The following is a 27,775-nucleotide window of genomic DNA, read 5'->3' as shown; positions in this document are numbered from 1 at the left end:
AAAACAAGTTAGGGACAAGAGAAAAGACTTCATGGTTAAGAGAGCTTGCTGGTCTTCCAGAGGACCTGGGTTCAATTCCCAGCTCCCACACTGAACTCTGATGCCCTCTTCTGGCCTCTATGAGCACCTTCATACACATGAGCGGACACACACACACACTCAAATACAAAGTAAATAATTATTTAAAACAAAAAACAAGGTAGACGGTTCCCAAGAAACAATACTTAAGGTTGTTGTGGTTTGAGCTCAGTGTATATGCACAAGTGTGTGTACATGCAAGTGTGTGTACATGCAAGTGTGTGTACATGCAAGTGCATGCAAACATACAGCGCCCTTTGTTACAGAAAATGGTAGAATCAAAAACATACTAAAAACGTAAGTGTCTGTGTGTGTGCATGCATGCACATCCATATCCGTGTCTTCTGTTCCATGCCCAGGTCTTTCGGAGTGTTGCTGTGGGAAATATTTTCTCTTGGGTATATGCCATACCCCAGCAAGAGCAACCAGGAAGTTCTGGAGTTTGTCACCAGTGGAGGACGGATGGACCCACCTAAGAACTGCCCCGGGCCTGTGTATGACCTTTGGGAACTTCCTACTAGAAACTGTGCACGGTCTTGGTTTTAAGTATTTGGATCTTTTACTATTAAAGGGGAAGTGGTAGCCTTCTTTTAAGATGTCCCCAAACACAGGGTGCCACAGACTTCAGTAAGATGAGGTCTTCCAGCCCTTCAGACACAATAATGTCACCCCAGAAAGGTGTCCATTGCCAGGCTGGAGGCTGTGGACTTGCTAGTCTTCCATTTCAGAATCGCCCCTCGAAATGTGCGTCCCAGACACCCTCGGTCAGCCCAGCACTCTAACGGCCCTTAAGTAGTCCCCCCCCCCCCACCGTGTGTGTGTATGGTTTGTTTTTGTTGTTGATGATGTTTTCCTTGTTTTTTTTTCTCGGCCCCCTGTGGACCCCCTCACCTCTTTTCCAAAAACAAGATGGGGAATAAAAATATCCCATCCTAAACATGGCTTCAGGAAGTGGGATTTGATGTAAACAACTGGGTATCTTGCAGGAGACTTACGTTTAGACGTGATTCCCTCTCCCACCAGCAGGGGGCAGAATAGGTCAACCACGTGGACTTTGATGGCTTCCCATCATTAAAGCTTTGGCTTGGTTGAGAAAAGAGCTGGGGGCGGCGACAAAGCCTTCCCCGGGTGCACCTGATCAGTTACCGTACCTGTTCTTTCAGCTACCGGATAATGACTCAGTGCTGGCAGCATCAACCTGAAGACAGACCCAACTTTGCCATCATTTTAGAGAGGATTGAGTACTGCACCCAGGTAAAATGTTTCCTCCCCTTGTCCAGACTTTAATCTCCATTGGAACGTTTTCCATTATTCGATATTTTATATTTATAATCTAGGATTGGTGATTGTGAGGTTCGATACTCGTGATCTCTGAAATGGTATGACTGGCATCTCGTCTTGCCCATGCCCTACAATAGACACTGGAAACGCCCCGTGTTAGTTACAGCGTCAGGCAGACTCTGTTCACTCCAAAAGCATTAGCTAATCCTCTAGATAGTGAATGGCTTTCGCTGTCATCGTCTAACAATTAAAATATAATTACATCATTTTCCTTTCCTCAACCTCTCCAACCACCCCCACCCAGCTTCTTTACTCAAATCCATGACCTCTTTTTCTTTGACTGTTATTGTTACATATTTGTACATATACATACAATCTCTTGAGTCCATTTTGTGTTCCTTGTATATATGTGATTTCAGGGTCAACCACTTGATATTGAGTTACCAATTAGAGGACTCCACCCTGGGGAGCCATCATTATTGACCCACAGTTCTTTGTCTAGGCTTGGAGCCTCTGAGATGTCCCCTTTCCATGTTAAGTGTCTGTTGATGTCCGGGTCTTGTTTAGGCAGCCATCTTGTTGTGGCATCAAGGATAGCTAGAGAGCTAATGATCTGTAGCTGCAGCTGGGTTTTCCAAGGAGAATGAAAGCTCTCAAGACTTCCAACCTGGCCAGACAAATAATCACATTAAGTAGATAGATAGTAACTGGATAATTGCTAAAGCAATCAGGAGAAACCTTCAAACCATCCATCAGTAGCACTTGCATGGGATTATACCACACAAGCCACTTTTCCCGGGTCTTTTTAGGTTGTTCTCATGGAGGGTTCATTTTACCCCATTACACAGAGGAGGGCACTGGGCTTGGAGAAGCTCGCCAAGTCACAAGGACTCCTAGCAGTCCTGGGTTCTCTGTAGATCCCTCTCCCACTTCCCCCCATCTAGACTGAAGTGTGAGTGTTCACCTTCATCTTCAGCAGGCACCCCCCACTCATCATCACATGGGGATAGCGGTGGGGGGGGGATGCTCTCCTCCCTCTCTCTGGCACATACTTGCCAGCAGCGACCCAGCTCCCTGTCAGGACGTCACCAGCTACCCCTCAGGACTTCATGTCAGTTTCCGCTTTTCTCTCTGTTCTGTGCAATCTTCCCCTCCCTCCAGACTCTGAGCTTTATCAGGGTTCAAAATTCAATCAGCATATTCTCCCTATACCTCAACACCCTCGCCCTTCGACTTCTACTTACGTTCTCCCTCCTCCCCACCCCCACTGCGTGCACTGTACCCCCTCCATCTCCTTGGCATCTCCCAAACATGGCCCCTTCCCAACTTCGAGTCTTCTTTTTGTTGTTGCTCATCTTTGTTGCGTGCCCGTCGGATAACCCATTAGTCCAGTTAGTGCTACTCATATGTGTCAGTTAGGGTTACCATTGCTGTGATGAACACACTGACCAAAAGCAATCTGGGGAGGAAAGGACTTATTTGCCTTACACTTCCATACCATAGCCCATTAATGGGCAGGAACCTGGAGGCAAAAACTGATGCAGAGGCCATAGAGGGATGCTGCTTACTGGCTTACTTCCAATGGCTTGCTTAGCCTGCTTTCTCATAGAACCCAGGACCACCAGCTCAGGGATGGCACCACCCACAATGGGCTGGGCCCTCCCCCATCAATCACTAATTAAGAAAAAGCCCTACTGGCTTGCCTATGGCCCAATCTTATGGAAACTTTCCTCAGGTGAGTTTCCTGCTCTCAGATGTCTCTAACTTGCGCTGACTGACATAAAACCAGTCACACACCGTATTTACATGGGGATGGGGTCGTCTGCTGGAGCGTGGAAAACCTACGGGGTGGCCACGTCACGGAGATGTTTTAGAAAAGTCAAACAATGAGCCGCCATGTCTCTAGGTTCTCCCGACTGGGACCAGGGACTGACAGCGTCTCCAGACCTCAGCAGCTGTCTATCTAGTCATACTATCTCCACCCTCTCATCAAGATGGGACTCAGTGACCATGTTATCTCGGGGCTGTTTCAGGGAACCTTGATTAATAACATTTAATTTATTATGTTGTAACAGGAATAGGATGCACTCATAAACACATATACACATTCATACCTTTCTTTGGGGTGTTTTCTCCAAGATACATTTGCAAAAGCAGGTGATTCTACAGCTGTTTATTTTAATCACTGTGAGAGTCAGAAACAGGCAAGAAATGAGATGGCTTTGTTTTTGTTTGTTTGTTGTTTTGGTTTTTCGAGATAGAGTTTCTCTGTATAACAGCCCTAGCTGTCCTGGAACTAGCTCTTGTAGACCAGGCTGGTCTCAAACTCATAGAGATCCACCTGCCTCTGCCTCCCGAGTGCTGGGATTAAAGGAGTGCACCACCACCGCCCAGCTATGAAATGGCTTTTTAAAAGATATCTGATGCTGTTTTCTTAAGCCCTTTGCTGACAGATACCGGACCTGTGTGCTCTTCTGTAAAACTTAAGTAATGGAGGTTTTCCCTCCATTTTCATATACTATTACTGAACTAAATTTCCCCCGAGTTTTCACCCACAAATTTTCCTTAAACCCTTGGCAACTGTGTCCGCTTTCCTGTTACAGTCTATGATGACGGCGATAGTCTAGCACCAAGTTGCTTTTGTGAATGGCTTTTCCACATCATGGTTGAGACTTTGCTCGACTCCACAAAAGCCCCTTCACGTCTGAATGAGCAAATGTGTCTCTACAGGGGGACAGCAGCACATGCAATAACATACAACACGAAGTCACCATCAGGGGCCGCACAGCAGCACATGCAATAACATACAACACGAAGTCACCATCAGGGGCCGCACAGCAGCACATGCAATAACATACAACACGAAGTCACCATCAGGGGCCGCACAGCAGCACATGCAATGACATATAACACGAAGTCACCATCAGGGGCCGCACAGCAGCACATGCAATGACATATAACACGAAGTCACCATCAGGGGCCGGACAGCAGCACATGCAATAACATACAACACGAAGTCACCACCAGGGGCCAGGCAGCAGCACATGCAATAACATACAACACGAAGTCACCACCAGGGGCCGATCACCCAAATATGAGGGAAACTACAGGTGTTGGGGAGAGAGCAAAGGACACCCTTTGGAAGCCAAGCATGGCATCCTTCTCCTCTGCCACCCTCCCTACAGCAGAACAGAAACCACACTACTTTTTGTCTTTTAAGTTGCGAGACTATTATTGGAAATAGACCATAATATTGCTAAATCAACGTTAAAAACAAAACCAACAAACAAAACTCAGGAACCTCGACTAGTTAAGGTTTTTGCTTGCCAGAACCAAATAACTTAAGTTTGATCCTCAGGACCCACGTTGTGGAAGACAGAGAACCCACTTTATAGGGCTGTCCTCGACTTCCACACACACCAGGCACATGAATGTCCAAAGGCATCTACATACACACAATAAATTAAAACCTAATAAAGTTTTTTAAATCTGTAAAAGAGAAATTGTCCCAGGGCCTCTGCTTCATGGCTCCTATTCCACTGTCCCAGGGGTGGGTGCTTACCAGCACCCATAAGCCCCTGGTACCCTCTCCTCCTAAGATGGTTTCTTCCAAGGCTTTCAAGAACAGTGATGCTCAGCCATTGCTTAGGCCTACCCGTTAATGTATTTACATTACACCACGAGCAAATGCATCTTGGGAAGGAGAGGTTCACTTCATCTTAACACTTGACAGTCTGTAGTCATGGGTAGCTGGGGCAGGCGATCAAGGCAGAAACCTGGAGGCTGGAACTAAAGGCGAGACCATGGTGGAAGGCTGCTCATTGGCTCGCTTATTTTTAAGACGACCCTGAACCTCCTGCCAGGGGTGACATTGCCCACAGTGGACTGGGCCCTCCCACATCAGTCATTAAGAAAAGAACCCACAGACATGGCCACAGGCCCATCTGATGGAGGCAAGAACTCAGTTAAGGGTACTACCTCCCAGGCGACCCTAGTTTGTGTCTAGTTGACAAAAAAAAATGGCTCATCTGCAAACAGATGTTACTCTCTCTGAGATCTCTTTCAGATCCGACAACTCTGTGATTCCATTTTTATCCGTCCTTTCCCGCTCTCCTTCCTTCCCACAGGATCCGGATGTCATCAACACAGCTCTGCCCATAGAATATGGCCCAGTGGTGGAGGAGGAGGAGAAAGTGCCCATGAGGCCCAAAGACCCCGAGGGGATGCCTCCTCTGCTGGTGTCCCCCCAGCCCACGAAGCACGAGGAGGCGCCCGCCGCCCCCCAGCCCGCAGCCCTGGCGGCGCCAGGTCCCTTGGTGAAGAAGCCCCCGGCGGCGGCCGTGGGAGTGTTAGGGGGTGTGGGTGCGGCTGCGAGTCGGGTGCCCCGAGGGGCGGCCGATCGGGGTCACGTGAACATGGCGTTTTCGCAGCCCAACCCTCCCCCGGAGCTGCACAAGAGCACGGGCTCCAGAAACAAGCCCACCAGCCTGTGGAACCCCACCTACGGCTCGTGGTTCACGGAGAAGCCAGCCAAAAAGACCCATCCCCCACCGAGCGCCGAGCCGCAGGCGCGGGCCGAAGCGGCAGAGGGTGGCTGGACCGGGCCGGGCGAGGGACCCCGCAGACCGGGGGCTGCGCTGCTGCTCGAGCCATCGGCTCTGAGCGCCACCATGAAGGAGGTGCCGCTATTCAGGCTGCGCCACTTCCCCTGCGGGAACGTCAACTATGGCTATCAGCAGCAGGGACTCCCCTTGGAAGCCACCGCTGCCCCTGGAGACGCCGTGATGAAAAGCAAGAATAAGGTCACCCAGCCAGGGCCCTGAGCCCTGCGGCCACACTAGTTTCTCCCCCTGGAGGAGCCGGAGCCCTCCCGGAGAGAGACGGACTGAATGGCTCCACCACAAACCAGAGACCAAATATCACTTTCATTTTGTGCCAACTTGTTTTGAAGTGCCACATTAAAAAAATAATAATAATAATAAGGAAAACTTGTATTTTCAAGATGCGTTAGAAAGGTTTTTGAGCATGGGTTCATCTATCCTTTCAAAAGAAGAAAATGCCATTTTTAAAAAAGCGATCAGTACAAGGCCCGGATTGGTTGCGTCAAGTTTCCGTGCATGGTCCGCTGTACAGTCCCCTAAGGCTTCTTTCCGAATTTGTGTGCTCTCTGCTTCCGTGTAGTCAGGACTAGCTGCTTCCGTGTCTCATAGAGGGAATCGTAGATGTTTCCTTGCCTGGTGGACATGAGCCATTCAAGGGACGAGGGGACAGAAATGAAGGAATTAATTGCAATGACTTAGCATGGGGAGAGACATTAATTATTTGGAAAAGAAAACTCATAAGCTGACATCGCTGTGGGTTGTGGTTAGAGGCTTTTAATTGTTCTAACTCATTGCCTATTGTAAAAAAAAACATTCGTGAATAGTTCGTAGTATAGTGAAAACGTGTATATATATTCATCTAAGTGAAATGCATACATCTCAAGTGCTTTGCGTAGAATGAAACACCAGTAGCGATCCAGCGATTCAAATGCCCTGTTAACATACCTCATGCCTTAAGAAAATCTTCCTACTAAAAGTTAAATACCGAGTGTGAGGTTTCCTACTGGATTTAAAACTCAAGATTGAAATTCTTGTATTTCAGACTTTCCATTAATTCAGATCTGATCACCTTTAAAAAAAAAAGTAAGTAGCAGTGATCCATAGAAGCATAGAAAGATGCCCAATTGTGGACATGGATGTCAATACGTGGGAGGCCCCAACCTTCCCATCCCAGTGTTCCTCCCCTTGGTGACTCACTGGACCACTCCAGGGGCTTAGACTCTGGCCCATCCTTCCCCAGTTCCCCCCAGCTTTCTCTCCCTTAGCCATGAGGTCCTGGTGTGCTAAGAACACAGATGTGATCATATATTCATAGCATAATTTATACAGATCTCAGATGCAGATTACAGCAAAGCATTTTTCCTCCAGGTGGCAGTGAGGACAGGAATTACGTGTTGCTTGGACAGTTGAGGTCGTTGAAGTTGATGCTGTGTTTCTTTGGCGTTCTGAACCTGGTTTTCACAGATGAAATTTATTTCTATGAAATGGAATCGGGAACCCATTAAATTTTATACACATGCTTATGCAATACCGAGTTTATCTGTATGTTTTCATTCCCCTTTCCTCCGCTTCTGTTTCCTCACGTCCAGTTCGCTGCGAAGCATCTCTTTGGGGGAAAGGGTTTGGTTACTTGCTATGTACAAAGCATTCCCAAGCATAGGGACTGGGAGTGTGTATGCGCGCGCGCAGGTGTGTGTGTGTGTGTGTGCACGCATGTGTGTCTGTGTGTCTGCGCACACACGCACAACTTTCTCCCCACCTCCATTTCATTTACTTCAAAAGTGCCACTTCTGAGTGTAGGAGATCCATTGTGTTCTATGCCAATTCCAGACAACTTTTCTGTTCCCTTAAGGCAGTTGCCTGGCCCTCAAATTGGTTCTGAACATGTAAGGAGTCACCGGTAGCTCCAGAGACTACTTTTCCATAACCGCCCCAAGCATTTCCCATCTGATGTCCCTGAAGCTGGAAGCCTTGTGCAACCGTATACCCGGGTAACAGTTCTGAAAACGTTATCGGTAAAGTCTCCGTCTGTGCCAGCCTTGGCTCAAGTTTTGATGCAAAAGTAGCCACACAATCAAAATAGCCTTGTTTCAGCTCACAAACCACTCCAAGAGGTTCCAGAATCTCACATTGAGAAACACTGTCCTGAGGTGGATGCCAGAGGAGCTGTCTGTCGCTGAGAAAACAGCTCCGGTTTCTGACTGTAAAGTCACTAAACAACTGAGCAGGCGGTGTGCCCCGTGGCTAAAGAGCTAAGTCTGGTATTAATGGGGAGCAGGGACTCTCGCCCCTTTCCTCTCTACAAACCCTCAGATTCAGGTTGTGCCTTACTACCACTGATACGGATTTGTCGCTTCTCTCTAATCGTCTTTATTGGTATCGATGTTCATGTAAATGCCGGTCAAATCTTCAAGTCTGTGTACATGGATAAGTCAATAAACAACTCCACCCTGAGCCGCTGCGATGACATTAAGATGTTTCATTGAAGTTGGGTAAACCCTAGATGCCATGAATCTGAATTAGTGTCCACTAAATATTGTGCCAGCCATATAGTTAACGGCAATTTATACAGATACTGGACATTAATACATTCATTAACCATGGTAGCAAGTTCCTCATAGAAAGTGAACAGGCCCAATTAAGGTTTGCAGGAGCCATGCTAATTAAACCATGAGCTAGTATAATTATTTGTATCCCATGTCTGTAAAGAGGGAATCAAAAAGGTCATGGCTGTTCTGCTGTGGAACAGGCGATTTGTAAGGAATATCCAGTTTGATAATATGTGACATCTCTAAATTATAGCCAATCAGAAAAGCTGGGACAACCTTCCTCTAAAGTACATTCTGTTTCGCAGACAGGACCAGTCTCTCTTGCCCACAGTGGTGTCTGAGTCCTGGCCATCTGGAGGTAAATCGACCTGTGGCACCTCCATGCACAAAGAGAAAACACCGGCCCTGCCCTGCTACCCCTGGGGGAGAGCATAAACTGTGAACTCACAAGCAACCCTCCTGCCCTGAGATGCTCTGGGGCTGGTTGTGCTACCCATACCCAGGGCTCTCGGCTTTCCCACTGGTGGCATGGTTTCCCTTTATCTGTCCCTTGTATAACGACAGTCACGAGAACACCACCCTGACCAGTTCCATTTTTGCTCAAAAGAAGACTGTAGAGACTCTACAATCCCAAATATTAAAGATAAGCACCGCAGAGAGGAAGCCATTTCATCAATTTAAAGCAATCTTTGGAAACAGTCATTTCCATATAATACTTCGTGAACCCTAAGACAGTAAAGCACCATATAATTGCAGAACAATTTTATTAGTTTAAAATGTGGGGCTTTTCCATCCAGATCCACAGGGTGCACCTGTAAGCAATTCTAACAGCTGGGCTATTTTGATAGATTTTCCTTCAGTCATATAGCAGGATTAAAAGCCTTCCTGAGCTCCACAGTCCAAAAACAACATGAATGTAAATCCAGGCTGCTCCACATCCGCGCTTTCCAAGACAAGATTCCCGAAGCTGTGTGAAGCGCTGTCAATCTGTCTTTAGCTACCAACTTTTTTTAATGAGTCCCTAGAGAACCAACAATTTGACTTAAGTACATCACAGCAGCAGATGGTTGCCAAGTTGTGCACACACACAGACACACGCCAGTGTTCCTGAATCCCTTGACATGATGCCCTGAAATCAAACGGGATGCCTGAGAAACGACAGGAAGGTTGTTATTAAGATTCTATTTTCACTTGGTACCCTGAAGCAGGTAAATTTAATTTCTACTGCATCCTTGAATACACACTGGAGCTAAGCCGGAAACACTCGGAAAGTCAGACAGACACAGACGGAAATAGGAGAGAAAGCTAAAGCCACCCTGCTCTCTCACACATGTGAAACACGTGCACCGCCCCACCGTGTGGGCCACAGCGGTGCTGCCACGCTAGGCTCAGAAAACCACAACCAAAGCCTGTTCTCCGCTCCTTCCCAAAGACACTTCTTGCAGCCCTTATCGGACACTCCTGTATGCTCCCCCTCACTCCACCAATCTTCAGAGACCTAAGGCCCCCTGCAAACACTCACCCACAGGGGCCTCTCGTGCTGCACTCCTCTGCCAGCTGGGGCCAGACAAAAGGCGGATTCTTATTAAACTCACTTCATTCTGAGCAGCTACACCGTCAGGTCTCCCTAGAATATTTACACCATTGAGGAAGCCATTTGCCAACAGAGCTGAATGTCAAGCCAATGGACTTCAGATGGTTATGGCGTGTAGGACGGTTTAGCATGCATCCATTGCTTTGCCAATGGTGAGCAATCTGGGCAGGAGTTTGGGGACTGTGTTAGATGGCAATCACCCACTGGCGAGACTCAGGCAAGGGACTGGAATTTTCTTTTAAAAATTAAGGAGTCCAAAGCCGGGCGGTGGTGGCACACGCCTTTAATCCCAGCATTCGGGAGGCAGAGGCAGGTGGATCTCTGTGAGTTCGAGGCCAGCCTGGTCTACAAGAGCTAGTTCCAGGACAGGAACCAAAAAGCTACTGAGAAACCCTGTCTTGAAAAATCCAAAAAAAAAAAAAATTAAGGAGTCCAGACACGGTGACACAAACCTGTAATCCCAGCTCTCAAGAGACTGAGACAGAGGACTGTGAGTTCAAAGCTAGCCTGAACTACACAGAAAGACCATCTCAAAGGAGGGGGAGGGGGAGCCCATGCAGAAAAATGAAGAGTTCGGTCTCAAGGGATCCTTTCAATTCTGAATTGTGTGATCTATGAGACTTCAGCTTGGTCAGGTAAACCCTAACGGTCAGCCCATAATCTGCAGAGCATAGCCGTGTATCCCTTACCCTAATAACTCACTTAGTGCCAAAGATAATGAATTCAGGGCTCAATCCCAGTGAGACAAATTAATTAAATGTAACCTTCACAGAGAAGCAGACCAGAAGGGTCAGCATCCATTCACGTTTCCCCTTCCTGGTCAAAATCATAAAACCATTAGCAAAATGAAGTGGGTCCGGTGGCCTCCTGCAAGCCACAGCCAAAGGACTATCAGCCGTGTCTGATGACCAGAATGCCTTCAGCATCACGTCATTCGAAGCTGGACACGTTGCAGCCACAGCCTGATATCTGAAAAGGAAACTCCTGAAACATCTGTCTCGAAGCTGGAATGGTGATGAGGTGCCTGGCGCGCGGGCAGCAGTCAATCTGCTTTTCTTGGGGCCCATTCTCAGAGAGAGGTGTCAAAGCCCAGAATGGACAGATGTTTCGATAGGGAGGACATTCCTCAAGTGTTGTTCCAGTGCCCTGATGACAGGGAATTTCTTGAGGAGTCACTCTCCCTAACTACCATAGGACAGGAGAGCCCCTCCTCTCGGATTTATAGTTTGCCTTTGGGTAGCAAACGCTAAAAGCCTGTTTACAGTGACGTTCCTTTATGGCATAGCTGGAAATAGAAACTCCAAAGGACAGTCAACTCAACATCACACAAAAGTAGGAAGATGAAGACTGGAGGGAATTTTCCTACAGTTTAGTATACCTGCTACTTTGTTCTTATAAAAAAAATCAAGTATTTTCAAAGTATTATTTATGTAGTATTCCAAAGACCTCAAAAGAAGTCATTTGACATGCGGAAATTCTTTTCCCTCGGACATACCGATAAGCAGCTGGTGATGGCGATAAAAGAAAATAAGCCAAATACGACAAGGGATTTTCCCTGTCACAACATGGGACACGAAGTGAGATCACAAGACTCTCGGGCAAGCTCTTAATTCCCTAACCTCCATTCCCTTCGAGAAAGAGAGAAGAGCGGGGGTGGGGGCGGACTCCAGCGTTTTTTACCACCCTCAATCTGAGACTGGCAATGACTTTGAAAGCTCTCTCTAAAGTCTCAAGGGGTGTTTTCCCCATAAAAGAGGACAGCAACACTTGTCCATCACTATTTCCACCTGTACCATCGGAAACAGCCAAGGTCACCGACGATGTTGACCGGGTTTTAAGATGGACCTCTGCGGTGACACTGGCAAGCGGACAAGAACGGCTTGAAGCCGTGCGTGTAGTTTTAACATGATTCAGTCTCATGTCAGTCTGATTTGATTTGTTATGTGAAAAATAACAATTAGCTCAGCCTTCAGTGAGGCAGTGCATCTGGGTGAAGCTTCGAGGAGTCCTGTGAGGCTAGACAGACAGGGCTTGGCTTCTGTCAGACTGACACAGAAGGGGACAAACCCCTAAGGTTGAGCAATACCTAAAGTTCAAATTCAGAGAGTCTCTATTTGATCTCATTGATCTGGTTGAGACAACTGATAACTCACCCAATCTTGAGATCAAACTTGTCCTGACAAGTCCATCAGGATACATGTATGTGTGTGAGATATTAACATATAGGACTGCTCTACAGCTGTCCTTAAGTCAGATTTGTGAGCATGTCTTCAATACTGGAGATGGCTAAGAACAGATTATAAATAATAGCTGCAAACACTCAGAATATCATACACACTTCGAGACCCTGCATGGTGCACCGTGACCACACACTTTCTTATTGGAAAGGTGCGGTGAGGTAGGTGATGGGAGTCACGGCTGATTTATCATTGTGAAAATTCAACTCATGGAAGATAGTGGAAAAGGGGAAAAACCTCCACCCCTTGGTGCTTCCCCCGAGGGAGAGCTATAAAACAAGAAGTTTCATTCCCATCAAACATAATGAGACCACATTAATAGCAGAAACACATGTTCATCTTCTTTAGTCTCCCCAGATGCACTTTTCTCCCTCTGGTATAAAGCATGCACAAAAATTTGAATAGAAAAAACTTTTTTTTTTTTTTTTTGCCTAGGTAAAGGCATCATGTCATACCGTAACGGAATCTTAGCGCATCCTATAAGCACAGTGTGGCCGACCCAATCATGAGCCTCATTAGATATGAGCTTCTTACACTGTAAATGGGGACTGGCATACAGAAGGGCCTTAATTAAAAACAGGTGACAGGAGGAGCCTTTATTAACAGTGTACTTGTATTACAAGTAAATCAAAGGGCATAGTTTTTAAAAAAAACTTTCCTACTGGCTTGCAATGTTACATTGTATGTCTCTGTAACAAATATCCATCCAATAGTTAAAATTACTGGATAACATTCCTCACTTAAAATGATTCTGTTACGTTTCTAGCCATTGGTCAATGAAATTTAAGCACTATTAGCACGGATTCTAAACAGCCTCAAGCAGAAGCTCTAAGAGGAAAGTGTTTAACACGAGACACCAACGCTGTGCACACTTTCCTGCGGTCCAGTTAGCTCTCTCTCCATTAGAACCAGGGTACCACGGTCCAAAGCATAGTCATGGCAGAGAGGGAGCTATCTCAGCGTCCCTATCTGTCTTCTTGCCTCCCTTCTCTCTGCCACTCAGCGTCTTTCCATCTCTCCCTTCTCACTCCTCCAGGGTGTGGTGGTTTGAATGAGAATGCCACCCTTAGAGTCACACATTGGAACACTCGGCCCCCAGCTGGTGGCATGGTCTGGGGAGGTTGAGGAAGTCCCACCTGGTTAGAAGTGTCACTGGAGGTGGCCTTTGGGAGCTTAAGGTCTCTCCTACTGCCAGTGTGCTCTCTCTGCTGCTGAAATGGGGCTTCTCCTTTCCTGTTCCTGACTGCATGCCTCCCACCAACACAATGGTGGGTGACTGACTCCCGTCCTTCTGTCAGCTGCCTTGGTCATGGTGTGTTACCATAGTAACAGAAGAGTAACTCAGACCTGGGGCAGAGCTGGGATGCTGCAAATGAGCCTTCCCTGTCCTCTTCCCTCCTGTATCCAGTAAAATGAACCTGTCCATGACCTAATCACTCAGTGTCACCTCTCTGACATAGGTATCTAAGCCATCGGTGCCTTCAGTGCCTCTGTCTGTTCACTGGGCATTGTTGAGCGGCGGGCAGGTGCCAAGGAATGGCCTAGGCATGAGGATAAGGTGATGAGCAGAGCGACCAAACTCCAGCCCTCCACCTAGTGCAGGAGAGGAGACACAGCAGATTGTTGGTCATGGCTTTTGGAGAGAAGTGAACCAACATGGGGCCTGAGACGTGTAGCGAACGTGACGGGTGTGGGTGTGAGAAGTGGGGGAACATGAGAAGTGAGGGGCGAGGGGGCATGGAGGCACGAGGCACTCTGGGGAGAAGGATAGAGAATTCCCACCAGATTCTACCGTCTCAATCCAGTTTCACTTTTAAAGAAATAACTTGAATTAGAAAATCTGAACACTTAAAATCATGCCTCCCCAAATTACTCTGAAATATAACACAGCGTTTGGGGGGAAGGGGTTAGTCCTTTTTAACCAGAACTCAAATTGCTCCCTCATGCTCTGGACAAACAAATGAACTGCAGCCCGCATGCAGGAGAGGAGAGGAACCTTACCAAACTGTAGAATCACACTCTTAGGAGCTCCTCGCATACGCCAAAGAAGGGTAATTAAAATCCCACTTTGTCTTGGCAAGTAAAAAGTATGAAACCTCTGGACACGGCAGAACAAAAGCACCCGGGACCCACACCAGCTGCCACCGCCTGTACAAGATCAAGCCAGCATAAGCGAGCGAGGGGCTCAAGACGCCCCCCCCCAAGCTGAGGAAGGAAGGGTCAGTTTTCTTCAAGAGGGTGGCTCTTAGGAGGTTGTCCATGTTCTAGTAAATGGCCCTATAACCACACACAAATGGGCAGAGCTAATTAGAATTAGTGAGTTTTTCAAAATAATAAATAGATTAATAAATCAATAAATAGATCACATGGTGTGGTCAGGGGGACACAGTGAGGGGCAGCCAAGAGGAGCTCCAAGTAGAGGGTGGATACATATGATCAAAATGCATCCCATACATGCATGGAAACCTCAAAAAAATGAAGTGCTGGATTAAAGACCATTAAGACTCTTCATTATGAGGATAGGGCAAACCTTAACCATTACGACGGGGTGGAGCTCAGTGCACATGGACCCCAAGACAGGATAAATGACATAACACCGTTCCAGCATCTTCCCTTTTTATTAGCATTCAAGAAGTGAATCTGAATGACATTTAGTAAGTAAAACACACACAGACAAAAACACCTAACCTGTGCATGTAGCATACATAAGCATATACACTATTTGGATTTAGTAATCCCCATCTAAATATGAAGAGAACAACTGTTTTTTGACCTCAAAAATAAGTTTGGTGTTGGCATTGTTGTCTTTAACATACAGTGGTTAGTATTTAACAGAGAACTACAGATCCCAGGCTCGCTACCGTCGTGGATTTTTTATTATGGTATAAATAGATTCTAGGAAATCATCTATGTAATAAAATAAGTTCACTTTTGAATTGCAGCAGTCATTTTCTTCAATCAATAAAAATATTCCTTGATTATAAAGCAGCTTGAGTTTGCAAATATATTTCAGGAAAATAACTCTATTTGAAATACCACACTTTAACAAAAGGCAACCAAGTGACCGGATTCAGATTTTAAGATAGCATATTGCAAAACAGTTCAGCAGAGTGTGTTTCTAAGCACAAAGCCAAGTTCCGTCCTGAAGGATACTTTTAATTTCATAGAGCAAACTGTTCCAATATTTGTCTGGTAGTTTCAAGTCTAAATATTTACAATAGAGGATGAGTTTTGACACGGAACAGGACAGAAACGTCAGAACATATCCACAAGACGAATGTGTAACATTATTGCATCTCTATCATAAAGCTTAACTGAACATGTGCCCAGTGAATGCATCAGAGCAGCTATGCAGCAGGCACAACTCCGCAGCTACAGCTAACCCCGCCCCATCCGAGCCCAGACGCCACGAACATCCAAAGGGACAACACACCCGGTCTAACACATTTTCATTTGCTTTCTTCTGTGAAATGCTTTTTTTTTTTAAGTCTTTCATATCCCAGGAGGAAATGATGGCAAAGTCTCAAAAACAATAAAATAAAAAGAAGAAAAGTGCATCATGTTTCAAAAGTGCTGTGCGTGTGTCAGGAACAATGTTAAATAAGTGTGCAAAACTCTGCCTTGAATTCATAAACTTAACTGCAGCTGCTTGCCGTGCGCACCGACGGGGCGGCCCAGCAGCAGAGGTGACCTGAGAGCACGCGGGGTGCAGAGGCGTGCGCCGAGTCAGGAGACCCGTTCACTCTCAGCTCTGGTTCTGGTAGAAGGAATTCCAGCGCTGTGCTTGGCAATGGGTGCAAGGTGGAGCCAGACGCCACTACAGCCACCCTCCTCCCGCATCCTAACTACTCAGAAAAACCTTTCTCCAGAAAGGGCAAGCGAACACATAAGACACACCCATTATCTAGCGTCTGCGCTCTAGGTACCTTTTAGTAACAAACCACAGACAGACAGGAAGGTTCCAGAACACTTGGACAGGAAACAGATCGCGTGAGCATCATGAAGCTTGTGAATCCACCTCTGTGAAGACTGTAACACCATGTGCAAAAAATGAAGCCAAATGGCAAAGTTGCCACCATACATCGCTTAGTAGCGCATTCCTTTTTCTCTTTTTTTTTTTTGTCCCAGAATTTTCTAGGGATCTAGTTTTTAAAAGTACTTATTTTGAAATTTTTGAAAGTTCATATGTGTGTTCCTTTGGAGTTTTTTTTTAAATGAAGATTACTGTGTTTTTCAGCTTTTGCATGATATCTAAATAAAGTAAACCCTTTGCCATATACTCTATTTTACATCTAGCACATATGCATATTCAGAGGAGTTCACTGAATGCCTTAGACATTTAACTTAGCAACTCTCCTCGACGAGCTTTGACCCATTGATTCCTCGGTAGGTCACTCTGCTTGGTCTAACCAGCACGCCATAGTTTGGCTTGCAGGTAAAATAACGCTTGTCGCCCACGGCGCCGTCATTTTTTCCCTTGGCACTGCGGAGCTCCAGTCCAAGCCAGATGCCTGAGGCAAAGTCCGTGGGACCCACATACCTAACGGTAGCCATTTCGTTGGAGCTTGTGAGCAGGACCTGAGACCCCTCATGCAGCTTCGCGGTCCCCTCTAGGCCACCTGCCGTGGTGGTACTGCTCCAGCTGCGGCGCAGAGTGGACTTGGACCTGCCCAGAAGGAAAAGGAAGAACTGGCCTTAGACATCAGAGTCACTGGATGCAATTTCCACATCCACAGTGGGAACCCCTACTGTTACCTCCGCATCCACAGTGGAAAGGCCCACTGCTACCTCCCCACTCACAGTGGGGACGCCCACTGCTACCTCCTCATCCACAGTGGGAACGCCCACTGCTACCTCCTCATCTGCAGTGGGAACCCCTACCGTTACCTCCGCATCCACAGTGGAAAGGCCCACTGTTACTTCCACGTTCATTTAATTTACAAAAGAGAAAAGTTTATCATGACAAGGTTATTTTTATTTTTGAGCAATACAGCATTAGATATTTTTATTTAGGTTGCGTTTTCTATTTCTCCGAAGAATCTAAATTATAGGTGAAAATCTTGTTCTTTTTTTTCTATTGTCACAAGGACATTTTTTTAATATCATTTCTCTTTAATTAAATGTAAAAGGCAATTTCCATTCATACAGCTAAAAGACATTTGGATCTTTTTCCTTTGTTTTTATTTTTGAAATTATAATTTTTAAGATTTATTTATTATATATACACAGTGTTTTGTTAAAGTGGGCACCAGGTCTCATTACAGATGGCTGTGAGCCATCATACAGTTGCTGGGGATTGAACTCAGGACCTTTGGAAGAGCAGTCAGTGCTCTTGACCTCTGAACCATCTCTCCAGCCTCAAAATTATAATTGTTAAAATTGGAAATAGCAGTATTAGGAACATACTTCTAATTTATAGATTTTTTTCTTTTGGCTCTTTTAATACTGCAATTTATAAAAATATATATTCACACCAAGCGGTGGTGGTGCAAACCTTTAATCCCAGCACTCGGTAGGCAGAGGCAGGCTGATCTCTGTGAGTTTGAGGCCAGCCTGGTCTACAAGAGCTAGTTCCAGGACAGGCTCCAAAGCTACAGAGAAACCCTGTCTCAAAAAACATATATATTCACACACATACACAGTGAAAGAGAATTTCAATAATTAGGAAAGTTACATATAACTTTAAATATCAATATTTTAAAGAAAAGGAAACTGGCATTCTAAATGTGGTAAATTAAAATTTCCTCTTGTACTCTTTAAACTTCAAAATATTTCTTTATATGAAAACAAATCTTAAAACCTTTAACTTTGGGAAATAAATTTTAAATGAAGACACGGGTCTCTCTCATGGACTCATCTACCCCTCCCTTCCACTAGCACAGCAGGGCCTGGGCTGTGCTGAATAGCATTCCTGTCCTACAACACATCCGCTAAGATGCTCTGGGTACCCTTAGCACCTGCCACCTACCTGACTAAAACAAAACAGGCCTAAGACCCTACTGCCTTGGAGAGCTCCCTCCCCTACCCAGAGAGCCCTCAGGGCTCCTTCTCTACCCATACTGCCTCCCAGGGCTCCCTCCACTGCCCACACCCCCCACCTGTGTCCACAGGAAGCTATGGACCCTGATATTCACAACAGAGACTCTACTTGGACCACCCAGCATCATTTTTTAGGGCCTGCCAAGGTTACCGGAGTCTTCTGCCTTGGGGCCCTGGTCCCTCCCTTCCCGTGCCCACTGCAGGCTTAAGGCAAAGGCTTGGTGCCCAAAATGCCTAACATCTTCCTCTAAGAGGAGTGGGTCCTACTTCCTTTACATTTGTTTTATTTTCTACATTTTCAAAAGATTAATTCATCGTATGTCTGAGTCTTCATATGTGTGTGTGTTAGCCTGTGCATGTCTTTGCCTCAGGTGCCCTCCATTCCACTTAGTTTTTGAAGGCTATTCTCACCCCTGAATCTAAAGCTCAAACTGTTGGAAGTCAGCAAGTTCCAGCCATCCTCCTGTCTCTGCTCACCTTAGAGTGGGGGTCAGAGAGTTCCCTGGCACACCTGACTTGTGTGGGTGTGAGCTCACGACCATGAAGCAAGGTTAGGAGGGCTCTTAACCACTGATCCACCCCTCCAGCTCCAACTTCCTACAGTTTTGAATATGACGCTACCACACATAATTTCTTATTCATTTCTATTAATTACCTGGTAAAAAAGGAGAGGATTCAAAATTCATAGCTAGGACGCCAGAGCTCAGAAACTTCCCTAAGATACACCTTCCAAACAGTGAAGGAATTGTAACCTGAAGATACTTTTTAGAGCCCAGCATGATAATACACATGTGTAATTCCAACAGTCGGGAGGCTGAGGCAAAATGATCATGAGTTCAAGGACAACCTCAGCTACACAATGAGATCTGGGCTACCAGGGATATACAGTGAAAATAAAATGCCAGGAATGGTGGCTTATGTCTGTAATAAAATGAATCAGAAGGCTAGGGCAGAAGGTCACAAGTTCAAGGTCAGCCTGAGCAATATGAAAAACTTCAAAAAGGAAAGAGGGGTCAAAGAAAGGGGGATGTGAGTAAAACAAAATGAAAATACAATTATTTATCACATCAAATTCATAATGTAGTAACACAGAAATCAATTTTTACTGAATACAAAAAAGAAAAAATTGAGTTCTATTCCTATACAAAAGCACCTGTTCATTCCTTCTTCAAATTCACGCCAAATGGAAGCTTTTTTGCAACCTGGTGATGAGTTTATCTGAATTTTTCTATTATTAATAAAAACTCTGAGTCAAATATTAGGGTAAACACCTGACTGATCAGAGAAGTGGCAGAAAAGCCACCAGTTACCTCCCCTCTCTCTCCTTCCCCAAGGCCCTGGAGATTCTTTCTAAGGCCCTTTTCTACTACTGTTGAAGGAGCGGTGGGCCGCTTCCTGCCTCCCAGCTCCCAGCCACTGGCTAGCTTTACCCAAAATAATTACACGGAAACTGTATTCTTTTAAACACTGCCTGGCCTGTTAGTTCCCGCCTCTTATTGGCTAACTCTCACATCTTGATTAACCCATTTCTATTAATGTGTGTAGCATCATGAGGTGGTAGCTTACCGGGAAGATTCTAACCACCATCTGTCTTGGGTGGGAGAAGCATGGTGACTGCCTGAATCTGCTTCCTTCTCCCAGGATTCTGTTCTGTCTACTCCGCCTACCTAAGGGCTGGCCTATCAAAGGTCAAGGCAGTTTCTTTATTAACCAATAAAATTAACACATCGACAGAAGACCCTCCTCCATCATACTACTTCCTGTATCTCTTTATATGTATCCTGGGTCATCCAAAAACTCTATGGCTAATTCTGGTCAGCTAGTTGCTAACTCCACCCCCTGATTCAAGGTTAAACTTTATTAGCAGTCTCTGGGTGTCAGTGTGAACAAATATCCCCCAACATGACAAGCTGGTGCAAATTTTTAGAAAAACAACGGCCACAAACTGTATTCCGTGAACATTCACCATGTGCCGCTGCATACAGTCTCGCTTGGCCTCACGCGAGCTAGGAATTTCACACTCTGTTTTCCACATTCGCTCTGAAGGGATTATTTATCTCCAGACAAATAAAAACACACAGCACCACATTGATCAGTCATCAACAACTCAGTCTTGGACACAGATTCCTCCAGCACGATAGCAGACTCTCCTGTGCACTGCCCAGTCCTGCCGGACTTCTTGTTCACAGCCAGCGGCCAAGTCTCACGCTCCCAAGATCAGTGATCAGGAAACACTGGGGTCACATGTTCTACGTAACGAAAGCATTTTTCTAGCCAGGCCTTGAAGCTCTACACTGAGCAGGAGAGGGGCAGTGGGCATCCTTGTCTTCTTGTGTTAGTGGGAATACTTCTCATTTTTCTCCACTGAACGAGATGGAGGCTGTCGGTTTGCCATACATAGTTTTTATTATCTGAGATATGTTCCTTCCATGCCTAGTTTCTCCAGAGTTTGTTATCACAAATGGTACTGGATTTTTAACTGAAGTGATCAAGTGTCCCTTTCTGCAGATGACATGACTCTGCATAAAAGACCCCGGAGACTCCATCAGGAAACCCCTAGAACTGACCAACATGTGAAGCCAAGTGGCAGGTTACAACATTAGCATGCCTCGACCAATATCCTTCCTCTACACCAAAGACAGCCTGAGAAAAAAACCACGGTAAGAGTCACATTCACAAAAGTCAACAAACAAACCTGGAATAAACCTAACCGAGAAAGCCACAGGCACACACAATGAAAACTTGAAAACGCTAAAGAAATAGATTGGAGATGGAGAGACCACTCATGCTCCTGGCCTGGTAGCATTAATACTGTGAAAACAGCTGTCCTGCTGAAAGTAAACTACAGCTTTAATGCAATCCATACCAAAACTCCAATGCAATTCTTCCCAGAAATTGGGAAAAAACAACAATCTTAAAGTTCATATGGAAATACAAAGACCCCAGATACCCAAAACAACCATGAACAATCAAAACTCTGCTGGAGGTATCACCATTCCTGACTTCAAATTACCCTAGAAAGCCGTAGTAAAAACACACATCACTAGCACAAAGCCAGACACACCCAACAGGTGCAGTAGAACCAGGAACTGAAATATAACCAAGGCCCCGTGCCTACAGCCACCTGATTGTTTACAAAAATGCCAAAACACACATTGTCAAAAGACTGCATCTTCCACAAACCGCGCTGAGAAAACTGGATGCTCATACAAAGATTGAAACTTGATCCTTCTCTCATCCCCTGCACACAGATCAATTCCAAATGGATCAAAGATCTTAGCGTTAAATCCGAAACACTGAGACTGCTAGAGGAAAGAGTACAGAAGACACTTCAGGACACAGGCTGAGGGGAGGACTTGCTGAGCAGGACCACAACTGTCCAGGAAACAGAACCAACAATCAACAAGGGCGACTTCACAAGATGAGTTTCTGTATCACAAAATAAACAGTTAATTCAATGAAGAGGCAGCCCATAGAAAGGCAAAGATAGATGAGAGACAGACTAGATAGATAGATAGATAGATAGATAGATAGATAGATAGATAGATAGATGATAGATAGATAGATGATAGATAGATAGATAGATAGATAGATAGATAGATAGATAGATAGATAGATGATAGATAGATGATAGATAGATAGATAATAGATAGATAGATAATAGATAGAGAGAGAGATGATAGAGAGATAGATAGATGATAGATAGACAGATAGATGATAGATAGATAGATAGATAGATAGATAGATAGATAGATAGATAGATAGATAGATAGAGATAGATAGATAAATTAGTAGGTAGGTGGATGATAACTACATAGGCATCTTAAGTATGAAGGTAGGTAGATAAGTGACGATATAGGGACATATATGTGTATGTGTGTGTGTATATATATACATATATACTATATATCTTTGTATGTATATAGTATATATGTGTATATATACTATAATGTATGTGTGTATATATGTATATATGTACATATATACATATATATGTATATATATACTATACTGTATGTGTGTGTGTATATATATATATATATACATATATATCCTAAAATATCTTTTCCAATTAATTGTACATCTGATAGAAGACTGACCAGTGTCTAGGATATACAAAACCTCAGAAACTAAACATCAAGAAAAAAACAGCTCTATTAAAAAGTGGGCAATGGAAATGAACCAAGATTTCTCAAAAGAAACACAAATGCCTAAGAAAAATTTTTTAAAGTACTCACCATCCATTTTTTGTCATTAGGGAAATGCAAATTAAGGCTACTCTGGGCCTGGAGAGATGTGTCAGCAGTTAAGAGCACTGGCTACTCTTCCAGAGGGCCCAGGTTCAACTCTAGCACCCACATGGTGGCCCACAACAGTCTGTAACTCCAGTTCCAGGAGATCCAATGCCCTTTTCTACCTTCACTGGCACTAAGTGTGCAAACTATGCAGATATTCATGCAGGCAAAACACTCATAAAATAAATGCTTAAAATAACTACTTTGTCAATTATATATGTATGTATGTTTTGGTTTTTCAAGAGAAAGTTTCTTGGTGTAGCTTTGGAGCCTGTCCTGGAACTCGCTCTGTAGACCAGGCTGGCCTCGAACTCACAGAGATCCACCTGCTTCTTCCTGCCAAGTGCTGGGATTAAAGGTGTGCGCCTACTGCCAGGCAATATTTTTACTTTTTAATATTTGTTCTACCTTACAAGAACGGGTATCTTGCCTAAAGGTCTGTCTATGTGCACATGTGTACAGCGCCTGCAGAGGCCAGAAGAAAACATCAGATCCCCTGGAACTGCAGCCACAGGCAGTTTAAAGTGACTGTATAGGTGCTGGGAATTGAACCCCAGTTCGATGAGAACCAGCACTCAGCCACTGGCGCTACCTCTTCAGCCCTGATTTCATCTTTCTTAAGTGATGAGATTTGGGGGAAAGGAAACATTCGTTATGTACTGTTGGTGAGAGTACAAACTGGTACAGTCACTATGGAAATCAGTGTGACAATTCCTCAAAAAACTACATCTATCACGTGACCCAGCTAAAACTCCTTGGTATATATGCAAAGAACTCATTTCCTACTACAAAGGTAGATGCTCATCCATATTTGTTGTTGATGTATTCACAATGGGAAGGATATGAACAGTCAAGATTTCAATCAACTAATGAATAGATAAGAGAATGTGGTGCCACACACAATGGAATCTCATTTATCTATAAAGAAAACTGAAATTATGAAATTTGCAGGTAAATTGATGGAAGTGAAAAGCATTACACTGAGGTAACCCAGACCCGCAGAAGCAAGTATCACCTGTGCTCCCTTATATGTAGATACTAGCATTGGATCTTTAAATTTGTTAGCCAGAAAACTAAAGGAGGCACAGGTGCGGTGAGAGAGAATTTTCAGTGGCGGGTAGTAGAACACAGGTGATAAGAGGGGTAAAGGGGAATAATGGGAACGGATGTTTAAGTGGGGAGAAGGATGGGGGCGTAGGTCACTGGAGGAGGTGGGACAAAGGATAAATAATTGTAAGGATGCTTGGAAGAGCCACACAGAAATCTACCATTTTATAAGTGTCGTATACATGAGGCTGGAGAGATAGCTTGGTGCTCCATGCTCTATCAGGAGGACTAGAGTTTGGATCCTAACACCCATGTCTGGCAGCTCACAAATGCCTGCAATTCCAGCTCCCAAGGATCTGACATCTTCTGGCCCCCACTGGTGTGTGTGCACCTGCGCATACATATATGTGCACATGCATAATAATAATAATAAAAACAAGTCTTAAAAATTAAAGCAGTGTATTTGGAGTTGCCCTATACATGGGATTATTCTCCTACAAGAAGTATAGGTTGACAAATAAAAGGTCCCGTGCCAGGTATAAAACTCCCCTCAAGTTTCTAGCAAGGGTGGTCTTAGAAACTCCCGAAACAATACCAGCTATTGCCACTGCTCTTAGGGGACATCCGGAAACTGATGGTTAAACCCTGCTGCTGAAGACACCAGACAATTTAGTCACAAGACATGGAGAAATGAAAGTTGGTTCTGAGTGAAAACTATGTAGGTTCCTGGTAAGAAAAGTCCAGACAGTCTTTGCTATCTGTGTATCCTATGGGTCACAGTAAGGACCAATGTTAAACTACCCCCAAGGGAGCAATAGTGGCATGAATGTTATGAGGGTAACCAATTGCTTTCTGATTGAATTAAGGGCCCATTCCATGCCGGGTACTGTAAATCTGGCCAAGAACCCCTGTTTGGGAAACCCACCGGTCACAGGGGTGGACCAACTACTATTATTTTCCTAAATGGATATAGTACTTAACTATGCCCCCTAAGTTCACATTCCTATATCCATAGATTAGTGCAGCTCTCAGACCACATCAAGTTTCCTTGTGTGGTGGACTCATTTGGCACAGATACAACTGGTCCAGGTGCAGAGAAAAAGTGTCTGTGAAGTGCTCAGCCACAGGTGCAACGCCTACATCACACCCCTTACCCCAAGGCTCAGGGACCACTGTGGAAAAGGGCCAGAGGTTAGGGAGACCAGAGTGAGACGGTGACTACTGGGCATGGCAGGACAGATGCAGAATGACCTCATGGCAGCTGTGGCTGCCTGCACTAGACCCACACAAGATCAAACCATCCAACATGTCTAGTATAGAGGGGTAAGGGAGTCACCAGCCACCATCTTCACCACCAGCTGAGGAACTACTGGCAGCTAATGGCTTCTTGAGGGAGAGTGAGTTTTCTCTAAGAGTGTGGCCCCTGGGTGGTCCATCCTATTCCAGAGAATGTCCCCACACTTTATGAGTATTAACTGGACTCAGTGGACATAAAAAAAAGACATGAAATTGGAGGGAGTATGGGATGAATGGGTGAATATGACCAAAAGAAATTGTGTGCATGTGGCGTTCTCAAAGGATTAATAAAAATACTGTATTTTTAAAAAAAGTGTTTCTCTAAATAGGTACCGGCGTCAATCTATTTACATATCCGTGAAGTTCAATTTCTTGCTATTTCCACAGGAAACAGGTGAGCACCAGTCCCTGCTCCATGTATCCACACTGTGTATATGGGACCTGCTGCTGTGCCCACAGGGATCAGTACCTCCCCCATTCTCTGTACCATCCGCCTGCTCCACACCTCCACAACTTCCACACCAGCTCTGCTGTCTCTTCAGACTCCCTTCTGTCCAGGGTGTCTCTTCCTAGCACTTCCCCAACTCTGCCTAAGAATGCTGGACTGTCTTCAGTGAATGGGAGCATAAAGTCTCCGTCCTTAATCTCTCAGCTATTTGATCGGGGAGGCCAACTTCAAACTCCAAATCAGTGATGAATTTGAGCAAGATACACTCCTAGGGGGAGCAAGAGCATTTAAAAAAAAAAATCCAAGCGATTACCTTAGGCAGACAGGCCTTACATTTCTCTCACGCATGGCTGAGCATAGTAAATCAGATCTGATTAGTTCAGTAAACAGGATTCAAAATCAACTCACCTTCGTCAGTGAAAACACAATGTAAATATGCCCAGCTCCTATGCGCGACCATACTAACCTCTTAGAAGAGAAAACACACGCGGTGCACTGCTTTTAGCCACTTGCGGCCTTTTTAATTGAGCTTTTAAAGGTGGGAGGGTGGACTCAACACACCGGTCACACTTTCTCTCTTGCGTGCTAACATTCTATCAAAGCAGGTGTAAGATACAAAACTCCATCTTTCTTCCTTCACGGAATCCTGGCATGCTTATCTTGAAAGGCAGTTTTCTAAGTCTTCTCAATACTCACTTGGCAAAAGCATTTCTCCTATTAATCTCCTTTTGGGAAGAAGCAGAGGTTGTGCTGAAACTTCTCCTAAAACCTAAAAGGGAGAGTGAAGGTCAGAAGAGGAAAATACATCACTCGTATTCAGCCTCTCACTTCTACAGATGTTCTATGACACCAAGAGGTTTTGTTTTGTTTCCTTTTTCTGGAGAAACCTGTTACGCAGCAGTTCCTCCAGGATAAAACCCTCCATCATGCAGGGAAGTGCCTTAAACTCAGGAAGTAAACAATTCAAAAGCCTCAGGAAGTCCCTAAAACTGACCAGATCCAACGGGTCCCTCCCTCCTGAGCATGCATAGGCAGAAGACACAAGAGACCAGACCCACTGCCTGAAAGCAAATCTGCCTGAAAGATACTCAGAACATCTGAACTGCCTAAAGGAGACAACCTCCAGCCCCCTGAGCTGCTGGTGGGCTGTGTACTGTATGTCAGGTTTCTAGCTTTCATAAGCTGGTCGCCACCTACGCTGGGGTGGGCTTTTGGTGATGCAGCTGACTTTGAGTCACTTCTGCTCCTGTCAAGAAACTCACCCCTATATTCCTCAATAGAACTCACTGGTTGACTAAGTTGGACTTTGGTGACATCCTTACTTTGGCCTGTTGGTTGGCTGGTTCCTACATGGGGTGAGCAAACACTTGTTCACATTTCCACAGGGACAATAGCACACAACAAAAATAAAACAGGTGCCTACTCAGAACATAACTAGTTTATATTTCTAGATAATTCCTCATCTCTTCACCAAGCTCTGCTCACACAAGGATAACTGATAAGCACAATATGACTTCCAGTGCTTTCTCCTGTAAGATTTCTTGAAAACTAAATAACACCAAGTCACACACATAAAATGGACTCAGTATATGATGAAATATTTCAACCTTAATATTCATATGGAAAGGATGTTTTTAAAAAACTATCATTAAAAATATTCCAGTAACAGAACACTGGACAACAAACTCCAGAGCTCCTCAGTGTCCACTCCTACAAATGAGTTCAAAGAGTAAAAGACTTTACAAAAGGGAGAGTTAAAAACAGAAAATGGATTTCCAATTCAGGCAAACCAGATGTGCTAAAGAAATCTTTTGATCAAAATAACTCCCACTTGGGCTGGAGAGATAGCCTAGTAGTTAAGAGTACTGACTGCATTTCCAGAGGACCAGGGTTCAATTCCCAGCAACCACATGGTGGCCCACAACCACCTGTAATGAGATCTAGTGCCCTCTTCTGACCTGGAAGGTCACACTGCAGGCAGAACACTGTATACATAATAAATAATAAGTCGTAAAAAAAATCCCAATTTAGAACGATAATTTTAGAGAATGTACTGTTGAGTATATAATGTTGAGAGAATATTTTCTCTCTTTCTCCCTGTCTCTGTCTGAAGTGGGCTGCCCCTCTGTATGCTGTGGATATGTTTTATTACCATTGGTTAATAAAGAAGTGGATTTGGCAAATAGCCAGGCAGAATAGAGCCAGGAGGGAAATCCAAACAGATATACAGGAGAAAAGAGGAAGAATCAGGGAGACACCAGCAGCCACTAGAGAATAAAGATGTGAGATAACAAGCCATAAGCCTCATGG

The 27,775-nt window shown here is 44.9% G+C and overlaps 2 protein-coding genes across 6 annotated transcripts in view; one reads left to right on the top strand and one right to left on the bottom strand.

Moving 5' to 3' along the window:
- Alk (ALK receptor tyrosine kinase) overlaps nucleotides 1–7,488 on the top strand; it is a 726,297-nt gene extending 718,809 nt beyond the window's left edge. Inside the window, exons 27-29 of the mRNA XM_075955828.1 lie at nucleotides 438–572; nucleotides 1,242–1,332; nucleotides 5,487–7,488. Coding sequence (XP_075811943.1) covers nucleotides 438–572; nucleotides 1,242–1,332; nucleotides 5,487–6,182 — 922 coding nt within the window. The 3' untranslated portion in view covers nucleotides 6,183–7,488. The remainder of the gene's footprint in view (nucleotides 1–437; nucleotides 573–1,241; nucleotides 1,333–5,486) is intronic.
- A 7,485-nt stretch (nucleotides 7,489–14,973) lies between these two features.
- The window catches only part of Clip4 (CAP-Gly domain containing linker protein family member 4), a 69,674-nt gene continuing 56,872 nt past the window's right edge, over nucleotides 14,974–27,775 (bottom strand). For all 5 annotated transcript variants that reach the window (XM_075955825.1, XM_075955824.1, XM_075955826.1 and 2 more), the window contains exons 15-16: nucleotides 26,162–26,234; nucleotides 14,974–17,006 (exon numbers count right to left, since the gene is read on the bottom strand). In XM_075955825.1, the coding sequence (XP_075811940.1) occupies nucleotides 16,685–17,006; nucleotides 26,162–26,234 (395 nt within the window). In that variant the 3' untranslated portion in view covers nucleotides 14,974–16,684. The remainder of the gene's footprint in view (nucleotides 17,007–26,161; nucleotides 26,235–27,775) is intronic.

The sequence above is a fragment of the Microtus pennsylvanicus genome, chromosome 21 (assembly GCF_037038515.1).
Source record: "Microtus pennsylvanicus isolate mMicPen1 chromosome 21, mMicPen1.hap1, whole genome shotgun sequence".
NCBI classification, from domain to species: domain Eukaryota; kingdom Metazoa; phylum Chordata; class Mammalia; order Rodentia; family Cricetidae; genus Microtus; species Microtus pennsylvanicus.
This window is presented reverse-complemented; position numbering and strand designations above follow the sequence as displayed.